The 16,728-nt window shown below is 48.5% G+C and overlaps 1 protein-coding gene across 1 annotated transcript; it reads left to right on the top strand.

The window, feature by feature from the left end:
* The first annotated feature begins 507 nt into the window (after positions 1-507).
* DAO (D-amino acid oxidase) lies at positions 508-16,122 on the top strand. The gene is made up of 11 exons (XM_067539482.1): positions 508-682; positions 2,548-2,759; positions 4,138-4,252; positions 4,676-4,752; positions 6,456-6,521; positions 7,609-7,663; positions 8,601-8,705; positions 9,312-9,394; positions 11,214-11,331; positions 12,594-12,692; positions 14,775-16,122. Exons 2-11 carry the CDS (start codon positions 2,566-2,568, stop codon positions 14,904-14,906), a joined length of 1,044 nt encoding a protein of 347 aa, XP_067395583.1. The 5' UTR covers positions 508-682; positions 2,548-2,565; the 3' UTR covers positions 14,907-16,122.
* Positions 16,123-16,728: the final 606 nt, after the last annotated feature.

The following is a 16,728-nucleotide window of genomic DNA, read 5'->3' as shown; positions in this document are numbered from 1 at the left end:
TATCTGCAGGTGTGTGCCAGCCTATTGCCATGGGCTGGCCAGGCACAGAGCCCCTTCAGCCACTAACGCGTGGGATGCCGCTGCTGGGCACCTTCCAGCTGGGATCTCAGAACACTTTGCAAACACAACCTGCGTGTGAGGCTGGGAAGAGTTATTCCCATTTCCAGAAGGGGAAACTGAGGCACAGAAAGTAGGTGATGTACCCAGGGCCCTGCAGGAAGCCAGTGGCTGAGTCAGACAGAGAACGCAGGAGTCCTGACTCCCATTCCCCTGCTCTACCCACTAGATCCCGCTCCCGCTCTCTGCGGTCAGAGAAACGAAGAGTTTCCATGGTGACCAGACTCAGTGGTTATCCCATTCAGGAGGCCCTGTCACTCCATTTCCTTCCCCCTTTCAGACCAAGCAGCTCAATGGCCAGTAACGGGGGTGGAGCGCTGTGCTCCGCTGCGCTGGAGAAGATCCAGCCTTGCTCTCTGGGCAGAGTGATTCCGCTGGAAGACTTTGACCTACGGCCCAGCTGTTAAGAGGAGCCAGTTGCTGATTCTGCTTTTTTCTGCCCCTGGTGAAAGACCTTCAAAGACTGAATGTTTCCTGCTTAGCGATAAACAGCTGGTGTGGAGAAGGTTCTTCGTGGAGCTCGCTGCCGATCGGGGAAACTTCTCCGGGGCCTGTCGCTCTGCAGGTGAGTTTGGGGAATGTTTATGTCTCTGTTGTTTATTGGCCAGCTAGAGAACTGGCGAGAAAGCCGTCTGTTCGATTTGCACTGTCCGTCCTTGCCCTGGGGACAGGTCTAGATGGGGCAAACAGGCCTTTTCTGACTCTACTTTCTGTCATCCAATCAGATCCCCAGCCACAGAAATTAAAGCAGATGGGAAGGAGCAGGGCTGCAGCCAGTGGTCTAATTCTCCATGTGTGCTAAGGGGGTTCCAGGAGCGGGGGCTAGTCACACAGGAAATTAACATTGATTTGAAAAACATGAGGGTGACCTTCGGGGGAGGGGGTGGCACTTCCACGTGTGTGTGCGTGCAAAGACCTGCACAAGCACCCCTGAGCACTCACCTTTGTGCATCACCTGCTCACACACGTGTGCTGGAACTGACAATCGCTGGTGCCAGGTTGGGGGGCAGCAGCTGCTAATGGCGCTGGCCTGACAGGACCCCGGAGAGGAGTTTGTCGGCCAGTACGCGCAGTTCGCAGCAACAGCCGTTCGGGTAAGCCCGTGGGAGAGGCTGCAGCTGCAGGCTGGCCAGGAGAAGCAGAGGAACATTGCCAGTCAGCAGAGAGACAGTGCACTTTCACCCTTTGATCTCTGAGCTGTCATCGACGCAGCGCTTTAAGGGAATGGGGAGACGTAAGGGTTAAGAATGCAGGGAAAGAGGCACACATTTTAGGAACCACTGGTTTGATCCTGCCTTTCTGAGGCTGTAGTCCTGAGCTGGGGGCGGGACGACACACATCAGCCTGGCGGTGTGGGCTTCCCAAGGGCTGGGCTACTTGGAGGTCAGAGTGCAGGTACATTAGCAGAGCTGAGTGGGGAAGCTTGCAAAGCAAGTACAATAAAACCTTTCTTCCATTTGTTGTTTCTGGCATCAGTTTTGCTGGGTAAATGGCTGATGTTTCCAGGGCTTTTTGGTTGTCTTTCTACAAAAGAATCTGCTGCGACAGAACAACGATTCAGGGCCCAGCCGCTGCGGTGCCAAGAGCGCTGGCATGTGGCAGAGAGTTTAGAAAACACAGGAGGGGGAGTTGAGCTGAGCCGTTGCAGAGCACAGAGCGCTCCCTTGTTAGACGCTAGCATGAGTGGCTGGAGGATTCGCTGGGGTGGTCAGGCAGGCTGAGTGGGACGTGGGGAGTGTGACACACTGGCCCCGAAAGCACCAGCCCCCAGTTCTTCCCCTCTGAGGAAAGAGACCTGCGTGTGCCCAGCTCTCTCTGCCTACTGCCGAAGATCACAGCCGGCCGTGCTATGGGCACTGGAAGAGCATCCTGGGTATTGAGACGCAAAGGAGCTCGCCGAATGCCCGTTCCGCGTCTGCCCAGCACGGGCGCAAGGAGCTTCTAAAAGAGAAGCAAGGTTTATTGACCCCAGGCAGAGGCCCATGTCTCAGGGAATAACACGCTAGGGCTCATCAGCACAGTGTAGCAACCCAGCCAAGGGTGGGGAAAGCTGGGGGTGCAATCCAGTCTACGCAAGGCCTGTAGGCTAATTGTGGGGAAAGCCTCCACCATGCTCCCTTACCACCATGCGTTCCTCCTCCCTCCACGGCTCCGCAGCTGCTTTTAGCATTGGAGAAATGGGGTTAAATATAAATACACCGAGACGCGGCTTAGCCCTTTTGCTGCTGGGCCGGCTGCCCCTGCCGACTGGCTCTGTGCCGGTTGCCATCAGAGGATTCTCAGGACAACCGCAGCTCCCCTACAGCTGCAGGCCTTTTCTGGCAGGCACCCAGCCCATCCAAGCAGCTCCCCTGGCACGCTAATTGCACACTTCATCTCCGTCCTGGGCACAGTCTTGGCGGGTTCGGTTTGATTTGTCTTGCCCTGCAGGAGGGACCTGACTGCGCCATGCGCGTCGCTGTTATTGGGGCAGGGGTGATTGGGCTCTCGACTGCCTTGTGCATCCATGACCAGTACCACTCGCTCGTCCAGCCCCTGGAGATTGAGGTGTACGCCGACAGGTATACGCCGCTCACCACCAGCGATGGAGCAGCAGGGCTCTGGCAGCCCTACCGGGATGACAAGAGAAACGCTCAAGAAACGTAAGCGAGGCGGCTTTGGCTCTCGGGCTGTTGTAATGTTATTCTGTCAGAGCCCTGCACGCAAGGTAGCGGGTGATACTGACCGGTGTGTTCAGGTGCCCCAGAGACCGCAATTGACTGATTATTGCATCCCCAATCAACTCCCCTCATCATCTGCAGACCACCCTCAGTTCAGGCTGAAATGCTTTTAAAGGCGAATGTGTTCTGGGTCGCTTCCAACTCTTTTAATTAATTGAGCCCAATCTGCATTGAGGGTCATTTGTTTCATCGCCCAGCTGTTCAGTTCGATGGCTGTTGAGTGGCCCTGGGAGGTGAACCATGACGAAAGCACTGCTGTGTAATCCAGACCATCAACTCCGTCTTCTGCAGGTGTTTTCCCCTGGCACGGTGCTGTTGAGAATCGGCTGTGAGCCCACGCAATGTGGGACACGCGTGTTACAATTCTGATCAGCTATTGAAAGGAAATGTAGGTCCTCTTCGTTCCGCCGTCTCTTTACTGATTGGGAGGGGCTGGCCAGCTAAGTGTGTGAAACCAGTCTCTGGAAAGTTTTTAAGCCCTTGTTTGCACTGGGGTTTCAGCCCCTGGCTTAGCCGCACCAGTGCAAATCCCTAGTGTAGACAAGGCCATGCGCCTCATCGTTGCCCCTGCACTTGTGGCAGCTCCCTGCAAGAAGTCCATCTGGAGGAGCTGAAAGTAGAAATCACGCCTCCCATCAGCGCTCTGCCTTGGGAATGTAAGTGCCCCAGAGCTCAGGTACGATCTCTGAAGGGGGGCACCCTTCAGACGGAGAGAGACAGACAATCCCACAGCAGTTAGCTACTCAGATGGAGTTCAGGGGATGGAGCAGAACTTTCTTTGTCTGGATTCCCAGTAGCCTCCCCTAGCCCCAGCTCTCCGGACTCCAGTGCATGCGGGCGGCCTGCTGCCCCACATTCAGGAAGTGTCTCCAGTCAGACCCATCGGCTCCTAAACTCCAGCTTGCCAGTTTTTTAATAAAGCCTTTTGTGCATTTGCCTCTGCCACCCCCAGGCACCCAACCTGCCTGCTGCCCCCTCCCTACCCCCTGCACCAGCCTCCTCGCTCATTTACAGTTCAGGAGGAGCTCATCTCTTCTCCGCTTTGCCTGGGCCTCTTCATTTCTCTCTCCCTCCACTATCTGGAACTGTAAATCCGTATTAAAGGCGTGATGATAAATAGCACGGTCTAGCCCTGCAAACCCTTATGCAGGTGAGTAGATGCCATCAGTTGGAGGGACTATTCATGTGAGTAAGGTCTGATCCTGGGAGGAAGGGTTTGCCAGCAGAAGCACTGAAGCAGGGATGCAAGCTGTTATCGGCTGCCTTCCAAAAGATAAACCCATGTGATGTTATATTTTAGGCTCTGGAACAAAGAGACGTTTGATTACCTGCTTGGACACCTGAACTCACCAGAAGCAGAGGAAATGGGACTCTTCCCAATTTCTGGCTACAATCTGTTTATGCAGCCAGTTCCGGTAGGCAGATATGGGTGAAAGGGACAAAGGTTCAATGATCGAAGTCTTGCTGGGCAGACTTGTGGTTTTTTTTGTTTTTCGATGGATAAAGCTTTTCCAGATAAACTGATAGTTCATCTTGGTACTGGTTTGTCTGGACTGAGCCTTTCTTGGTTCCCCAGTGATATGTAAACATAAATGCAGGACTAGTCCTCGTCTGGTGTAAACTAGAGTAGCTCCGTTGGCTTCCGTGGAGCTATGAGGATTTCCAGCAGCAGAGTGTCTGGTCTGGCCCTCCAATCCTCTGGTCTGAGCCCGTGTAGCAAAGAGATCCGTGTGCTGGTGTCCCATGTCGTCCTTTCCATGCTCAGCTACATGGACACAGTGAATGTATTTTAGTGATTAAATCAAGTTAAGGAGCCTGGAACATTTTCCCCTCTGCAGGACCCGCCTTGGAAGGACATTGTGCTGGGATTTAGGAATCTGACACCAAAAGAGCTTGAACTCTTCCCTGGTTACAGGTATTATACGACCCTTATTCCTTAGAGAAATGAGTGACATACTGTGACGTTCCCCTCTGCAATCTGGACTGGTGTATCATCCCAATCCCTCACTCTTGGAGCCCGTCTCACTCTGCTCTGCAGCGTGTACCCCCACTCCTGGGCAGTTCATGCGCAGCCTCCTGTAAGCCAGCTGCTCTCAACTCAGTGAGTGAGTGCCTCTGGCCAGCCACCAATGGGATTATGCAATAGAATGACCCCAGCAAACATCCCCCATCCCAGATGCAAGCCTAGGAACTTCCATCTTGCAATGCTCAGTGCAGCCCACTGAACACTGCAAGCTCACATGTAGTTTGTCAATTTAACAAAGAAATTGATACACACCAGCTTTGTCACTTTAAATGGAGTCTCTAGCACGCTAAACCACATGCACTGCTTTAGATAAAACAAACACAAACTTATTAAGTACAGAAAGATTTTAAGTGATTATAAGCCAGAGGAAAGCAAGTCAGATTTGATTAAAAGTAAATAAAAGGCAAATCACATTCTAAACGAAGCTTAACACTCTTATAGTTTTAGATGATTCTCACCACAGGCCAGCTGGTCTGCCTCCAACCAGGTCCTCCTCCTGTGATCAATGTTTCAGTTGCTTGATGTTGTTTGTAGATTGAGTGGAAGAGAGAGCGAACAGCCAAAATGTCCCCCTTCTACCATCCTTCTTTCGCCCCCCTCTAGGGCCTTCCCCTCTCCGCAGGGTCAGGTGACAAACAGTATCCGTGCACAGTTTTGTCCACGTTCTGAGACACTGTGGATCTTTGTGGATTCGCTTGTTGACATCTGGGCTGCTCCTTTGTTTTTGGAATGCTGAGCTGAGTTGTTCTATATAAGTCTTAGGTGTGAATGGCCTCCAGCTCTGTAGAGTTTTGCCTAGATCTGCCTCAAGCCATGAGACACATATTTGGGAAGATCTCATAGCGAAGCCTCATAACCATACACAGAACATCGCAACAAACATACTATAACCGTAACGTTCAGCGCGTCATGAGGATTCCAGAAACATCTTACATGACATACTTTGCATTAAACAGTGCACAATTACACTATAAGGGTGAACGTGAATGATACACAATCACACCATAAAGGAGTACATGGGGGAGCAGTGTGTCACACATGCATTGCATTACTTATGGATAAATATTCCTGCACCTCCAGGAATCCCTTGCACTGCACCGTACAGTGGATTTAGTATATTAAACATAATGACAGTGAGAAGCAGCATGATCTAGAGGAACAAGCATATGGCCAAGACCCAGGACTCCTGGGTTCTATTCCTGCCTTTGCTACTGTCCCACTATGTGACAATCTTTCCATGCATCACTTCCCACTCTGAGGACAGTCATACTGACTATCTCCCAGGGCTACCATGGGGATTAATGTAACAGGTACAGTGAATGTTGCTAGGTAAGTGCTAAGAATTACTGCCTTATTATCAAGCTGTCACTGGATGCAGCTCTTTTCCATAAATAAGAAGCTGGAATCAGCTCAGATAAGACACTAAAAAGAAAGAGAGAGACACATGGAGTTTTTCTGCTCCTTCTTCTGCTAAAAATATTTCAGGAGATGTTCTAAAAAGAGTAGACAGCACCTCAGTGAAAGCAATTCTGTGCCAATAAGACTAGATCAAATGATGTTGCATATCCATTTTTCTCTTCGTCTGGTTTCAGCTATGGTTGGTTTAACACAGCTCTAATCTTGGAGGGCAAGAGTTATTTGCCTTGGCTTACCAAGAGGTGAGTGCAGACCTATTATCTTTCTTTTGTTCTGCTAAGGTTGAATCGTGCCCACATTTTTAGACTTGTGCAGTAATCTGTAGATTTAAGGGTGAACAAAAAGCAGCTATCGTTATTCAGTTCACCTGTCATCCTAGTTATAAATAACTGTGAAAATTCCATTTTCATTCAAACCAAAGGAGGAAAAACACCAAATATTATTCAGAATTTTCCTTTGACACAAAATTGCTGGATATATTTTAGGTGGAGCTGATAGCACCACCTATGGTTAATGTTGGCTGACACTTTTCATTGTAAGACCTTGCTTTCCGTTGCTTAGAACTTTGCCAGATCTTGACTGTTGGGGCTGAAATTTTCCATGCGGGGGTCTGCCTCAGGCTGAATATTTTGGGAAGGTTTCAGGAAAAACAGTTCAGCCAAGAATGAAATTAGGGGAAAATATGATGTTTTGCTTGTGTTTAAAAAATTCATATATATTGGGGATCAATGAGGTTCCAAATGATCAATCACGTTTTTCCCCCAGTTTGTTCCTTAAAAAACTTAAGCAAAAATAGTACGTGATCACGTGATGAAAGACTCTGTCATAAAGCAACTTCAGGAGGGGCTCAATTAAAGTTGCACAGGCAACCGTTATTCTGGCATTTCCTAACTTTGAAGTGCTTGACTTTGCAACTTTCACAATGTCCTTTTTAATGGAGCTTTCTTGGCTGTCATGTTCTATCTGTGAAAAGAAATAAAACAGAGTGAGTTAGCAATGGAAGGTTGCAAATGGGGTATCTTTGAAGCCCCTGTAAGCTTTTCGCTATGGAAAAGGTTTTTGTTTGTTTTAAATGTGTAATGGATGAGCCATTCACGATGCATGCAAAAGTCTGGAATCTGATGTATGGTTTAGCATGATTAGTACGATTGTCAGTTATCCCCAGTGCACTAAAGAAATGAGGTAATGATTGGAGACCATTTAAGCGCCATTGAGAAAGCCTTTGGGGTATATGGTAGTACATGAAGAGTAATAACCCTTCCCTGGTGGCTGGTTTGAATTGTTTGGTTGCTGTTAGTTGTCACTAACAAATGAACTTTGTTCTTAAAGGTTAAAGCAGCGAGGAGTCAAGTTTTTTCATAAGAAGATTGAATCCTTCCAGGAGGTTGGTTGGGAATTTAATTTGAGAAACTCTGCCGGGGAAGGATTGTCTGGTCATTTAGAGGGACAAGTCCAAGGCTCCTGAGTTGAGGAGGGGGAGAGATAGATCATTTGCCTTGTCAGGGGCAGGGGAGATGCCATGCAGCGCGAATGCATTATTAACAGCAACCTCAATTCCCACAGCTGCTGGGGAAGCGACAGTTCTGTCTGGCGTGTAAGCTGCCAGACGCGCAGTGATGCTCTGGGGAACGACTTGCTTTCAGTAGAATGCAACAGTCAGGCCAGAGAAGCAGCCTGAATGATCCCTGGGTGGGAGCCTCTTTTGAGCAACCCCTGCGCTGTGCCCGGTGCTGGCACAGTACTCAGGAGAAGATCAAATGAGCCAAGTGCTCTGGCTGTGCTGGGATCTCCTTACCCTTCACGTGTGGCAGATCGCAGAGCCATCCTGGTGTCCCTGTCAGAGGGGGCTGTGGCAGATTCTGACCCCTGGTGCACATGTGGGATTTCAGTGGGAGCTGTGCCTAAGGATCTGAGTGCGGATTTGTCCCTCTCTGTTTTATGGACTAGCACATTCATCACGGACAGAGGGGGGCAGCTCAGGTGCTTGGCTTGGCTTTGACACCTGGAAGAGGAGTGCAGAACCAAGGGTGGGTGCTCCCCGAGCGGGCCTAGCATAGAGACGCTTCTGCCAGGTGGGGCTGGCAGCAAACAGGGCCTGTTTCAATACCTAGGGGTTCCTTTCGTCCTTCCATCATGCTGAGCACATAGGCAGGGCGGCTGCGCTCATGCAAATAATCTGGTCCCGAAGCCTTTTGCCTCCCCCACCAGCTAGCCCGGCAGGGTTGAGTTCATTCAGACCCTGCTTACACGTAAGAACCACAGTTCTTCTGCCTCCCGGGACCACACGTCCCACTTGTTGCTGTGCATCTCTCCCTTGTTAGATGGTTGCCAAGGGCGTGGACGTTATGATAAACTGCACTGGGGTTCGTGCAGGGGAACTGCAACCAGACCCAGGGTTACTGCCAGGCCGAGGACAAATCATAAAGGTGAGGATGGCGCTGCGGGGCGGGTGCCAGCTCCTGTTTCTTTTGCTGGATGATTAGACTCGCTAGGCCCAGCTCATGGGCGTTATGAACGTGTGTGGTCTGGTGCAGGACTAAGAATCCTGGTTCTGCTGTGGACTCACGATAGCACCGTGGGCCGGTCCCTAAACCGCTTTCCTCATCTGTGACGTGGATGGTGGGTTTAAGGCTCAATTGTTCATATTTGTAACACGCTGTGAAATCCTTGGGCAAAGTATTGAAGGGTTGTTATTATTCTAAGAAAACACAGTAATATCGGGTGGGAGCCTTTGTACTCATCTACCCACCTACCTACCTACCTACCATCCGTCTGTCTGTCTGTCCTGACGTTGCATTATAAGAAACACTGCTGATGCGGGGTAAATATAATATAAATGTAACAAAAGAAATTGTGTGGCAAGACCCTTGCTCCTGGTGTTCACCGATGAGTGGATATTTCTTCCTTTGTGAGTCTGGGCCAGGGGTTGACTGTCTTTGGACAGTTCAATTCTCCACCTGGGCAAAGAAATCCCTAGGTGTTCAGTTCCAATATCTGTGGATCTGAGCTGCTCTGTTTCCTTGACCTCTTAGGTCCTGGCCCCTTGGGTGAAGCATTTTGTCATAACTCATGATACTAAATCTGGAATCTACAACTCACCATACATTATACCTGGGTAAGTAACAGTTAATAGATTGTCTTGGGATCCATCTGACTTCAGTAAAGTTTCTGCCAATGTTACTTATAGAACACAGACTCTGATATGGCTCCCCACTGACATCTGTAATGCAGAATCCCTGCAACAGCAAGCCTTGGAGAAGAACACTTTAAAAATTAAAGCAGGGCTAGGATTTGTACCCTGCCTGATGTTTCTTTTATTAGGATATGTGGGAGGAGCGCAATGGGCAGGCACAGAAAAAGCCAGACAGTCCCCAGCGTCTGCCCTGAGTTAAAGGGCTGCTTGCACAAGTTCACAATTGAACTAGGTCTAGCAAGGTTCAGATTTGAATCATGAGCTTCCTGGGCTGGTAGGAGCTGGGAACACCAAGAAGCATTTGTTAGGCCGGCTGTGTTATTCACCTGCCAATAGTCCTTACTTCAGCAAAACTCCAGCTGCTGCTAGATCCTGAGAGGTCCTGAGCTTCCACTGAAGCCTTGGCAAATTTGTGTGGAGCCTGGGTTTTTTTCACACTCCATTCAGCACTTGTGCTCAGGGTCCTTGTTTTTTGTACAATGCTTAATTCCCATGGAAGATGCTTCTGCTTCAAGCAGTCATGCACCCATTAACGTCAAAGGCAACAATCATGCTGATTTCAGTAGAGCAGGTTTGGGCTTTTAATTGGTTAATAAAGGGACTTCCCTAGAATTTTGCAGTTCAGCTGCAGTGGGAGAAATGTTGTCTGTTTCACACCAGTCTGCTTTGCAATGTGTAACTTGCAGTTTTGACCATTTGTGCTATGACCAAGGGTCTCCACCACTGCCGGTCATTTGTGTAGCCTACAAAACTGGCTTCCCTGTTAACTCCCAGCAGGAACCTGGAATGAGCCCTTGGGACAAACGTTGCTTGCTTCATCATTCCTGCATTAATGCGAGGTTCTGAAATCTTAGGCTGATGCTGCAATTGCCACTCAGCTGAGGTGCTGAATTCCATGACTGGCGGACCCCATTACACACCTACCATCTGAGTTTCCTGCATTTATCCTGCACTTTCTATGTGCCTCCCAAAGTGGAGTTTTCATAGGATTTTGAGGCTAATTTCATGAGTTTGGAAGCTGCACACACACTGAGAACTAAGCCTCCAGATAAACAAACACGTTTGTTGCATGGTCTCCAGTTCTGCTGGAGAACAGAGACCTGGTCCAGCTTTGGGAAAGCAGAGCTTTCTTAGCTGTAACCTGAATGCTACCTTTCTAGACACTTCTTTTGTGCTAATATTTCAAGATTAGCCATTAAACCACTATGTAAATATGAACTTTGAACAACGGGGAGCGCCCAAGTAAATTATTCCACATGGTGTCTTACCACAAACCCAGCTGCAGCTGCAATTCTTTTCAGTGGGCTTATTTCAGCTCTCAGTCATTAGCGCTGGGGTACAAGGCAGACTTCCAAGGGAAACAGCACACTCCCGGTTTAAAAACTAAGAATCACTGCAAAGTGTGGCGCGCTGAATGGCAGGGGCGGCTTCCAGGGAGGACGCATAGTTTACACAGTCACTAACGAACTGTGCGTCCATTTCTGAGCCTGTATGGGACTAAGTGCTGTCACACTGGCAAAGGACAGAGCAGCTGGTTGGGAAGAGATTCTGGATGAGAACTGGGTCTAACTAACCCATATGTGAGTTGAATGGTACTGAGTGTCTGGTGTCAGTTTTCCCTTGCAACAGATGGAGAAGCTGAAGGAGGCAGTTGCTAGTAATACGGATGGCATCCTTGTCCGCGGTACAGAGGCAGTGCTGAGCTCTCACTGTTACCTCTTTCCCTGTGCCCTTGTTCCAGGAGCAAGACAGTGACCTTGGGAGGGATATTTCAGCTGGGAAACTGGAATGAAGAGAACAGCCCCCAGGATCACAAAACAATTTGGGAAAATTGCTGCAAGTTGCTCCCTACTCTCCAGGTACGTTAGATCGTCCAACACTCATAGAACAGCTTTGGCCAAAGAACGCTGACTGATACGTGGCATATGGGGATGAGGTAAGTATTACACAATGGACGGAACTTCTCCCTGTAAGTGAGCAGAATTCTCTGGGAAAGTGCTTTGAAGATGAACCTCTCAGTATAATTATTCTATCAGTAATGCAAGTTATCGGAGATCTGGTTTCAGCAAACTGGCCGGACTGAATGGGTTTGTTTAGATGATCTCTATTTGTACAGTAATGTCCATCTTACTTTCAGATGACTCGTCACATTGAAATACGCTGTAGTCATACAGTGGAGACCCCAGTTATTTTCATGTCCTACACAAAGTAACGTAATATAGGATCCAAAAAGGGGGAGGCTAAAACCCAGCTAACAAAAAAACCCATTTCCCCTTTAAGAAGGCTTCCAAACCAACCCTAGCCGCTGGAGCATTCTAGGAGTACGCAGGCTTTCTCCCTTTCCCTTAAGCATCAGCTCCAGGGAGTAGCTTAACCCTGTTGGTAAGGCCCTTTCTGCAGAGCCTTGGGTCACAGCAACCAAACTTGTGGTCAAAAATCAAAGTCTTTAAGGCCCAGCACAGCCTAATGATCAGGGGCCTGCAGCCCATAGCTGCCAGCATGGCTTCTGCACCCTGCTCTCTCTTTGCTCAGCTTCCTTTTCCTGTTTATATAGCCCAGCCCCTGAGGCAGGACAGGCTGTTCTTTGATTGCACCCAGACTGACTTGGCTGTCTGCTCCAGTCTGGCCCTTAAAGGGGTAGTATACCCCGCCCCAGACCCCGTTCATCACAGAGATCCGAAGCCCTTTACAGCCTTAAACTGATATGCAAGGCCCATATCTGAGATCACACGAAGATAGCTGTGTTGCAATTCCCAGGCCCCTTTGCTGTGCTGCGTTAAGGAAAGTCTGAAGTTTAGATGTGGCAATTTGCATCTGCTCATGATGATGCTGCCAGGTTACCTTGGGTCAGCATGGAAAACAGCTCACACAATTGGTAACGGGTTCCAGAGCCTTTCGTCTCTGTGAAACTGGCTCTCACGTAGCCTCGGCTGGTCCTGATCAAGAGTTATTCCCATCTGATGGCCCTTCGCTGGACTGTGTGAACTGAGTCAGCAGCTAGGGCTCAGTTCTGTTCCCAGCGGACAAAAGTCCCCAAAATTCGTCATCCTGATTGGTGGTTTAATGCAGTCGTGTTACTGACGTTTAACTGCTAAAACCAGTGACATGTTATTGTTTCCAGAAGGCAGAGATTGTGGATGAATGGAGTGGCTTACGCCCTGTGCGCGACACAGTTCGGTTGGAGAGGGAGGTAGTCCATCATGGACCTTTACAATCAGAGGTACACAACGTTCTTCTGTACATAGAAATCCGCTGGTGTCCTGAGGAATGGCTCTTGTGTCACTGAAGCAGTGTGTTTTCTCCGATCAATTGCACGACTCCGCTACAGCAGAGTAACCGTTTAGTACAAAACTGATTTAGCAGCTTTCATTTTTATGATGGTGATGAAGCATTAACACTCCATTCACATTGCCATTTTTTTCAGGCAGACTGTGGAGATCAGCTCCACTTAACATATGCAGGGCTGTTCATATTTTTGTGCCTAATCTAGTCCGTTAATGCTGAAAGTGGGGGTCTGTGTACTAAAGGACTGATTTTACAAAATTGGGGCTCAGAGCCTGTGGCATTTTTGCATGTGAATCTTACGTCTCCTGTAATGAAAATCTGACCCTAAAAACAGCTGCTCAGCATCTCAAAGATCATGATCCATGTTTACCAACTTAAAACGCCATGAAATGTCAGTTGTAAGATTTATCGGCCACCCTCACATTTTTTCCAATGATTCCCAGTTTAAAACGCATGTAGTGGCTGAGTGGACAGGGACCCAGTTTAGTAACTTGAAATCTGGCACAGAACTGTGAAAATAAATGAATGGGAATTGTAGTTACTTAGCACTTCTGAAAATCAGGCCACTTTCATGTAGGTGCCTAAATGTAGAGTTAGGTGTCTAACTTTAGACATTCTAGTTTCTCAGATTTGGCCCGTATGTTAAAAGTTCACCCAGATAACATCTCTTGCAATGCACCTACTTGTTTGCATCTTGTGATAAGGAGCTCTAGGAATCCAAGTGTAAATGTGCCGTCTGTTCCCAGGACCCTCTGGGCAGCACCCTTTTGTTTATGCCCCAATCACTCCTCAGTGATTTCATTTTAATTTTCGTCAGTAAGCCTGCATTGGTACTCCATGATTTGACTGTGTGTGCATGTGCGTAAAGCTCTGCAGAAGAGATTAAAGCTCTAATAGAGACAGTGACTGTGAAATGTAATTAAATTGATTAAAATATATTCAATTTTTAGCTGGAGATTACTCCAAGTCAGGATTCTTGGAAAGAAACCAGCATATTAATTGAGACCCATCGCATGGTGCAAAGCTGTATAGTACTAAAATTAATTTATAGATCACTCTGTTCTTTTATCATCACACCAACTCTATGCTGTCTTGGTAGAAGTAAGATCCTGACCCTGAGTCATTCTCCTGCTGAAACTAAGTAATTTACCGTGGCAGGAACAAATAAGAAGTTGGGTATCACAGTTTTTTACTTGCAGGAACATGACTGTTAGCGCTGCTGCTGCTGCTGTGATTCTAAGTGGCAAAGGTAGCTGTTAAAGACCTGATCCAAAGCCTTCAACAAGAGTCTCTCTTGCCTTCATTGGATCAGGCTCTAATTGTCTGTGACCAAGGCTATCGTGACTTCAACCAGGAGATTGCTGACTAAAACTGAAAACAGCTGCATGTTGTGAACCACTCAAAGATCAGCTGTTTCCCTGCCCAAAGCCAGATGCTGGCACAATACAGGAGGAGGGAGAGAACTTGTAATGAGTGAATTAACTGTGCATCCAAAGGCTTCCAGATTTAAAGTGCGGTTATGGTCAGAAAGACTTTGTGGTTGATGCGGGTCCTGGGGTGAGGCTGGGCTCTGGCCTGCTGTGCAGGGCCTCTCTCCAGATTAAAGACCAGGGCAGCTGCAAGCTGCTCCATTTTATGTACATTAAGTACCGTCCCCAGGCTCCTGGCAAGCAGCCACAGTAGCTCTCAGCTGCACAAAGGTGCACCTGCGCTAGGCCCAGGGACAGCTTGCAGCATTGGGGAGTTTAATCACTTTCAGGTGATGACAGGAGAAAAACAACTAACTGAGAAGTGTTTCTACCTAGTATCTAATTGTAGTGGATACAGACGCAAGCCAGACCCTGTTGTGAGCTGTCTTGCTCCAGCCGTGATGCTCTCACATGGCCTCAGGAGAACCGTAAGGGCTGATTGGAATCCTCCTGGCCAGTTAACTGTTTTGCAGGGTTCCCTTGTGGCACTGGAACCCCAGCATTTCATGTCTGTGGCTTTTCCACAACCACCTTTCCGTTTCTTTTAGGTGATACACAACTATGGCCATGGCGGCTTTGGACTCACCATCCACTGGGGCTGTGCTATGGAGGCAGCCAGCATGTTTGGAAGGATTCTAGAAGAAAAGAAGCTGGCTCGATCACCACAGTCCCGCCTTTGATTTCACAGAAATACCCCACCGGTCATTCAAATGTCTTCCATGGCAAATCTGCTTTGGGCTCACAGCAATACCAGAAGATGGCTGGGAAGAAACTCTTGGTTGTGTGCAGCAGTCACCTGTCCAACAATAGCACCAGTAGCTCAGAAGTCACAGGGCAAAGGCAAAAAGAAATAACTACGTGGCAGCACAAGACTGGTCTCTACTGCACAGTTGTCAGTTTGTTGCCAATTATCTCCCTGTTGTTACTGTTTGCCAGGCAGCTGGATCCTCCTTGCTCTGTTCTCATTTTAACTACATAATGGAAATATTAAAAAAAATGGTGCAGACGGTCTCTGTGGCAAAGCACCCATCCCCTGCTAGATCAGTCTCCGAAGGGCAGACAGAGTTCAGCTGAACTGTTCACTGGCCTGCAGTTCATCTCTCAGATGTGTCAGCATTGCTGGACAGGATCTGAAACTGATGCACTGTCAGCTTAGGTCTCAGCTTGCTGTTCAGGCAGCCAGCACATAATTAGCTTTGTAAGCCTTGCTCGAGAGATAAAAGCTCCTTAATAGACAGACGCTCTAGGACGCCTGAGAACATAGCAGCAGGTCTAAGATACAAGTTGAAGGTAGTGTCATTTTTCTTACACTGAAGTTGGGACTAAAGCACTTGGTTACCGCACACATTCTGCTGCTAGATGCATTGTTCCCGAAGGCAGGGTTTTCAGATAATTTATATAGCAACAAAGGGAACGTCCTAAGGGAACTCAGGCTCCTTGTTTGCCAAATTTTACGTATAGCAGAGATGATATGCAGAATAGCTGCACCTGCAGCTAAAACATACATTGGCACTTCAGTCTCTCATTTCCTTTCACTTTGGTGCATCACTGGAGGCATTAGTTTGTGGAAAGGTCTGACTCTGGTTAGATTGCATGTGCTGTAGAGCTTGTATATGGGGCTGCCAGGGGGTTATAAGGCCTTGGGTGTGATAGCCTGTGCAGGAACTAGGGCTGCTGTCATCAGCAAGGTGCTGTGTGCTGAGTTGGCTTGCTCTGGGCTGGTCTCTCCTCCCTCAGTTTGGTCTGGTCGGGGTCCAGATCAGGAGGCATAAGAAGCAGGAAAGGGACCTTTTGGCCCCCAACTTAAGTGACCAGAGAGTGCCCAAAGGAGAGCATTCCCCAATCAGTGTGTGTCCAGCATTCAGCATCACACTGCAAGGTCCTATCCGAGTACAGTTCTGCTGCCCTGTCTACAAACATGGGTCCTTTCCCATCTTCAAGACCATTCCTGGTGGTTACCATGGTAATGTGTAACCCCTTTAGGAGCTTGGGGACCGTCTCCCCAGAATTCTGTCAGGCTACACACCACCAAGCACAGCCTATTATGTTTTGTTTTTCATATACATCTTCACAGTGTGGGCCAGCATCTCGGGGGTCACCTTTTACCTGCTTTACCTTGACCGTTAAAAATCTGAAAGCCGCCAGCTCCCACCCCACATGACACAGCTTGTTCAAGACACCGGTTAGACTCATGCCACTTGCCAAATGTAGGGCTGGTTGTTTTCAAGCAGAGGCACCAGAACTTTTGAAAGTCACATAGCCACAGTCCTGCTGCTTTTCTCTAGTTCTGCCGCTTTCCAAGGACTATGCACGACAGAGTCACCCACCTCAGGTGGTGGGGAGCAGCTGCCTCTGATGGACCACTCCTTTGGGAGAGTGGTGAGGTCTGAACATAGGCCTGGGAGCTAGGAACTTCAGTTCTGACACTGATGCCCTCCGTAGCTCTGGACAAGTCATTGTACTTGTCTTGATTGCCCATTTGTACAATTGTGGTTGTGAGAT

Source organism: Emydura macquarii, unplaced genomic scaffold (genome assembly GCF_026122565.2).
Source record: "Emydura macquarii macquarii isolate MOO-44397 ecotype Brisbane River unplaced genomic scaffold, CSIRO-AGI_Emac_v2 contig_554, whole genome shotgun sequence".
Classification (NCBI taxonomy): domain Eukaryota; kingdom Metazoa; phylum Chordata; order Testudines; family Chelidae; genus Emydura; species Emydura macquarii.
The sequence above is the reverse complement of the archived record's forward strand: the minus strand, read 5'-3'. Positions and strand labels throughout refer to the sequence as shown.

What these genes read in the sequence shown, in the direction of transcription:
- DAO (XM_067539482.1), top strand. Translation starts at nt 2,566, where the DNA reads ATGCGCGTCGCTGTTATTGGGGCAGGGGTGATTGGGCTCTCGACTGCC. An exon ending in AGATTGAATCCTTCCAGGAG is followed by an intron (nt 7,664 to 8,600) that starts GTTGGTTGGGAA and finishes CTCCCTTGTTAG; the next exon opens with ATGGTTGCCAAGGGCGTGGA. An exon ending in AGTTGCTCCCTACTCTCCAG is followed by an intron (nt 11,332 to 12,593) that starts GTACGTTAGATC and finishes TATTGTTTCCAG; the next exon opens with AAGGCAGAGATTGTGGATGA.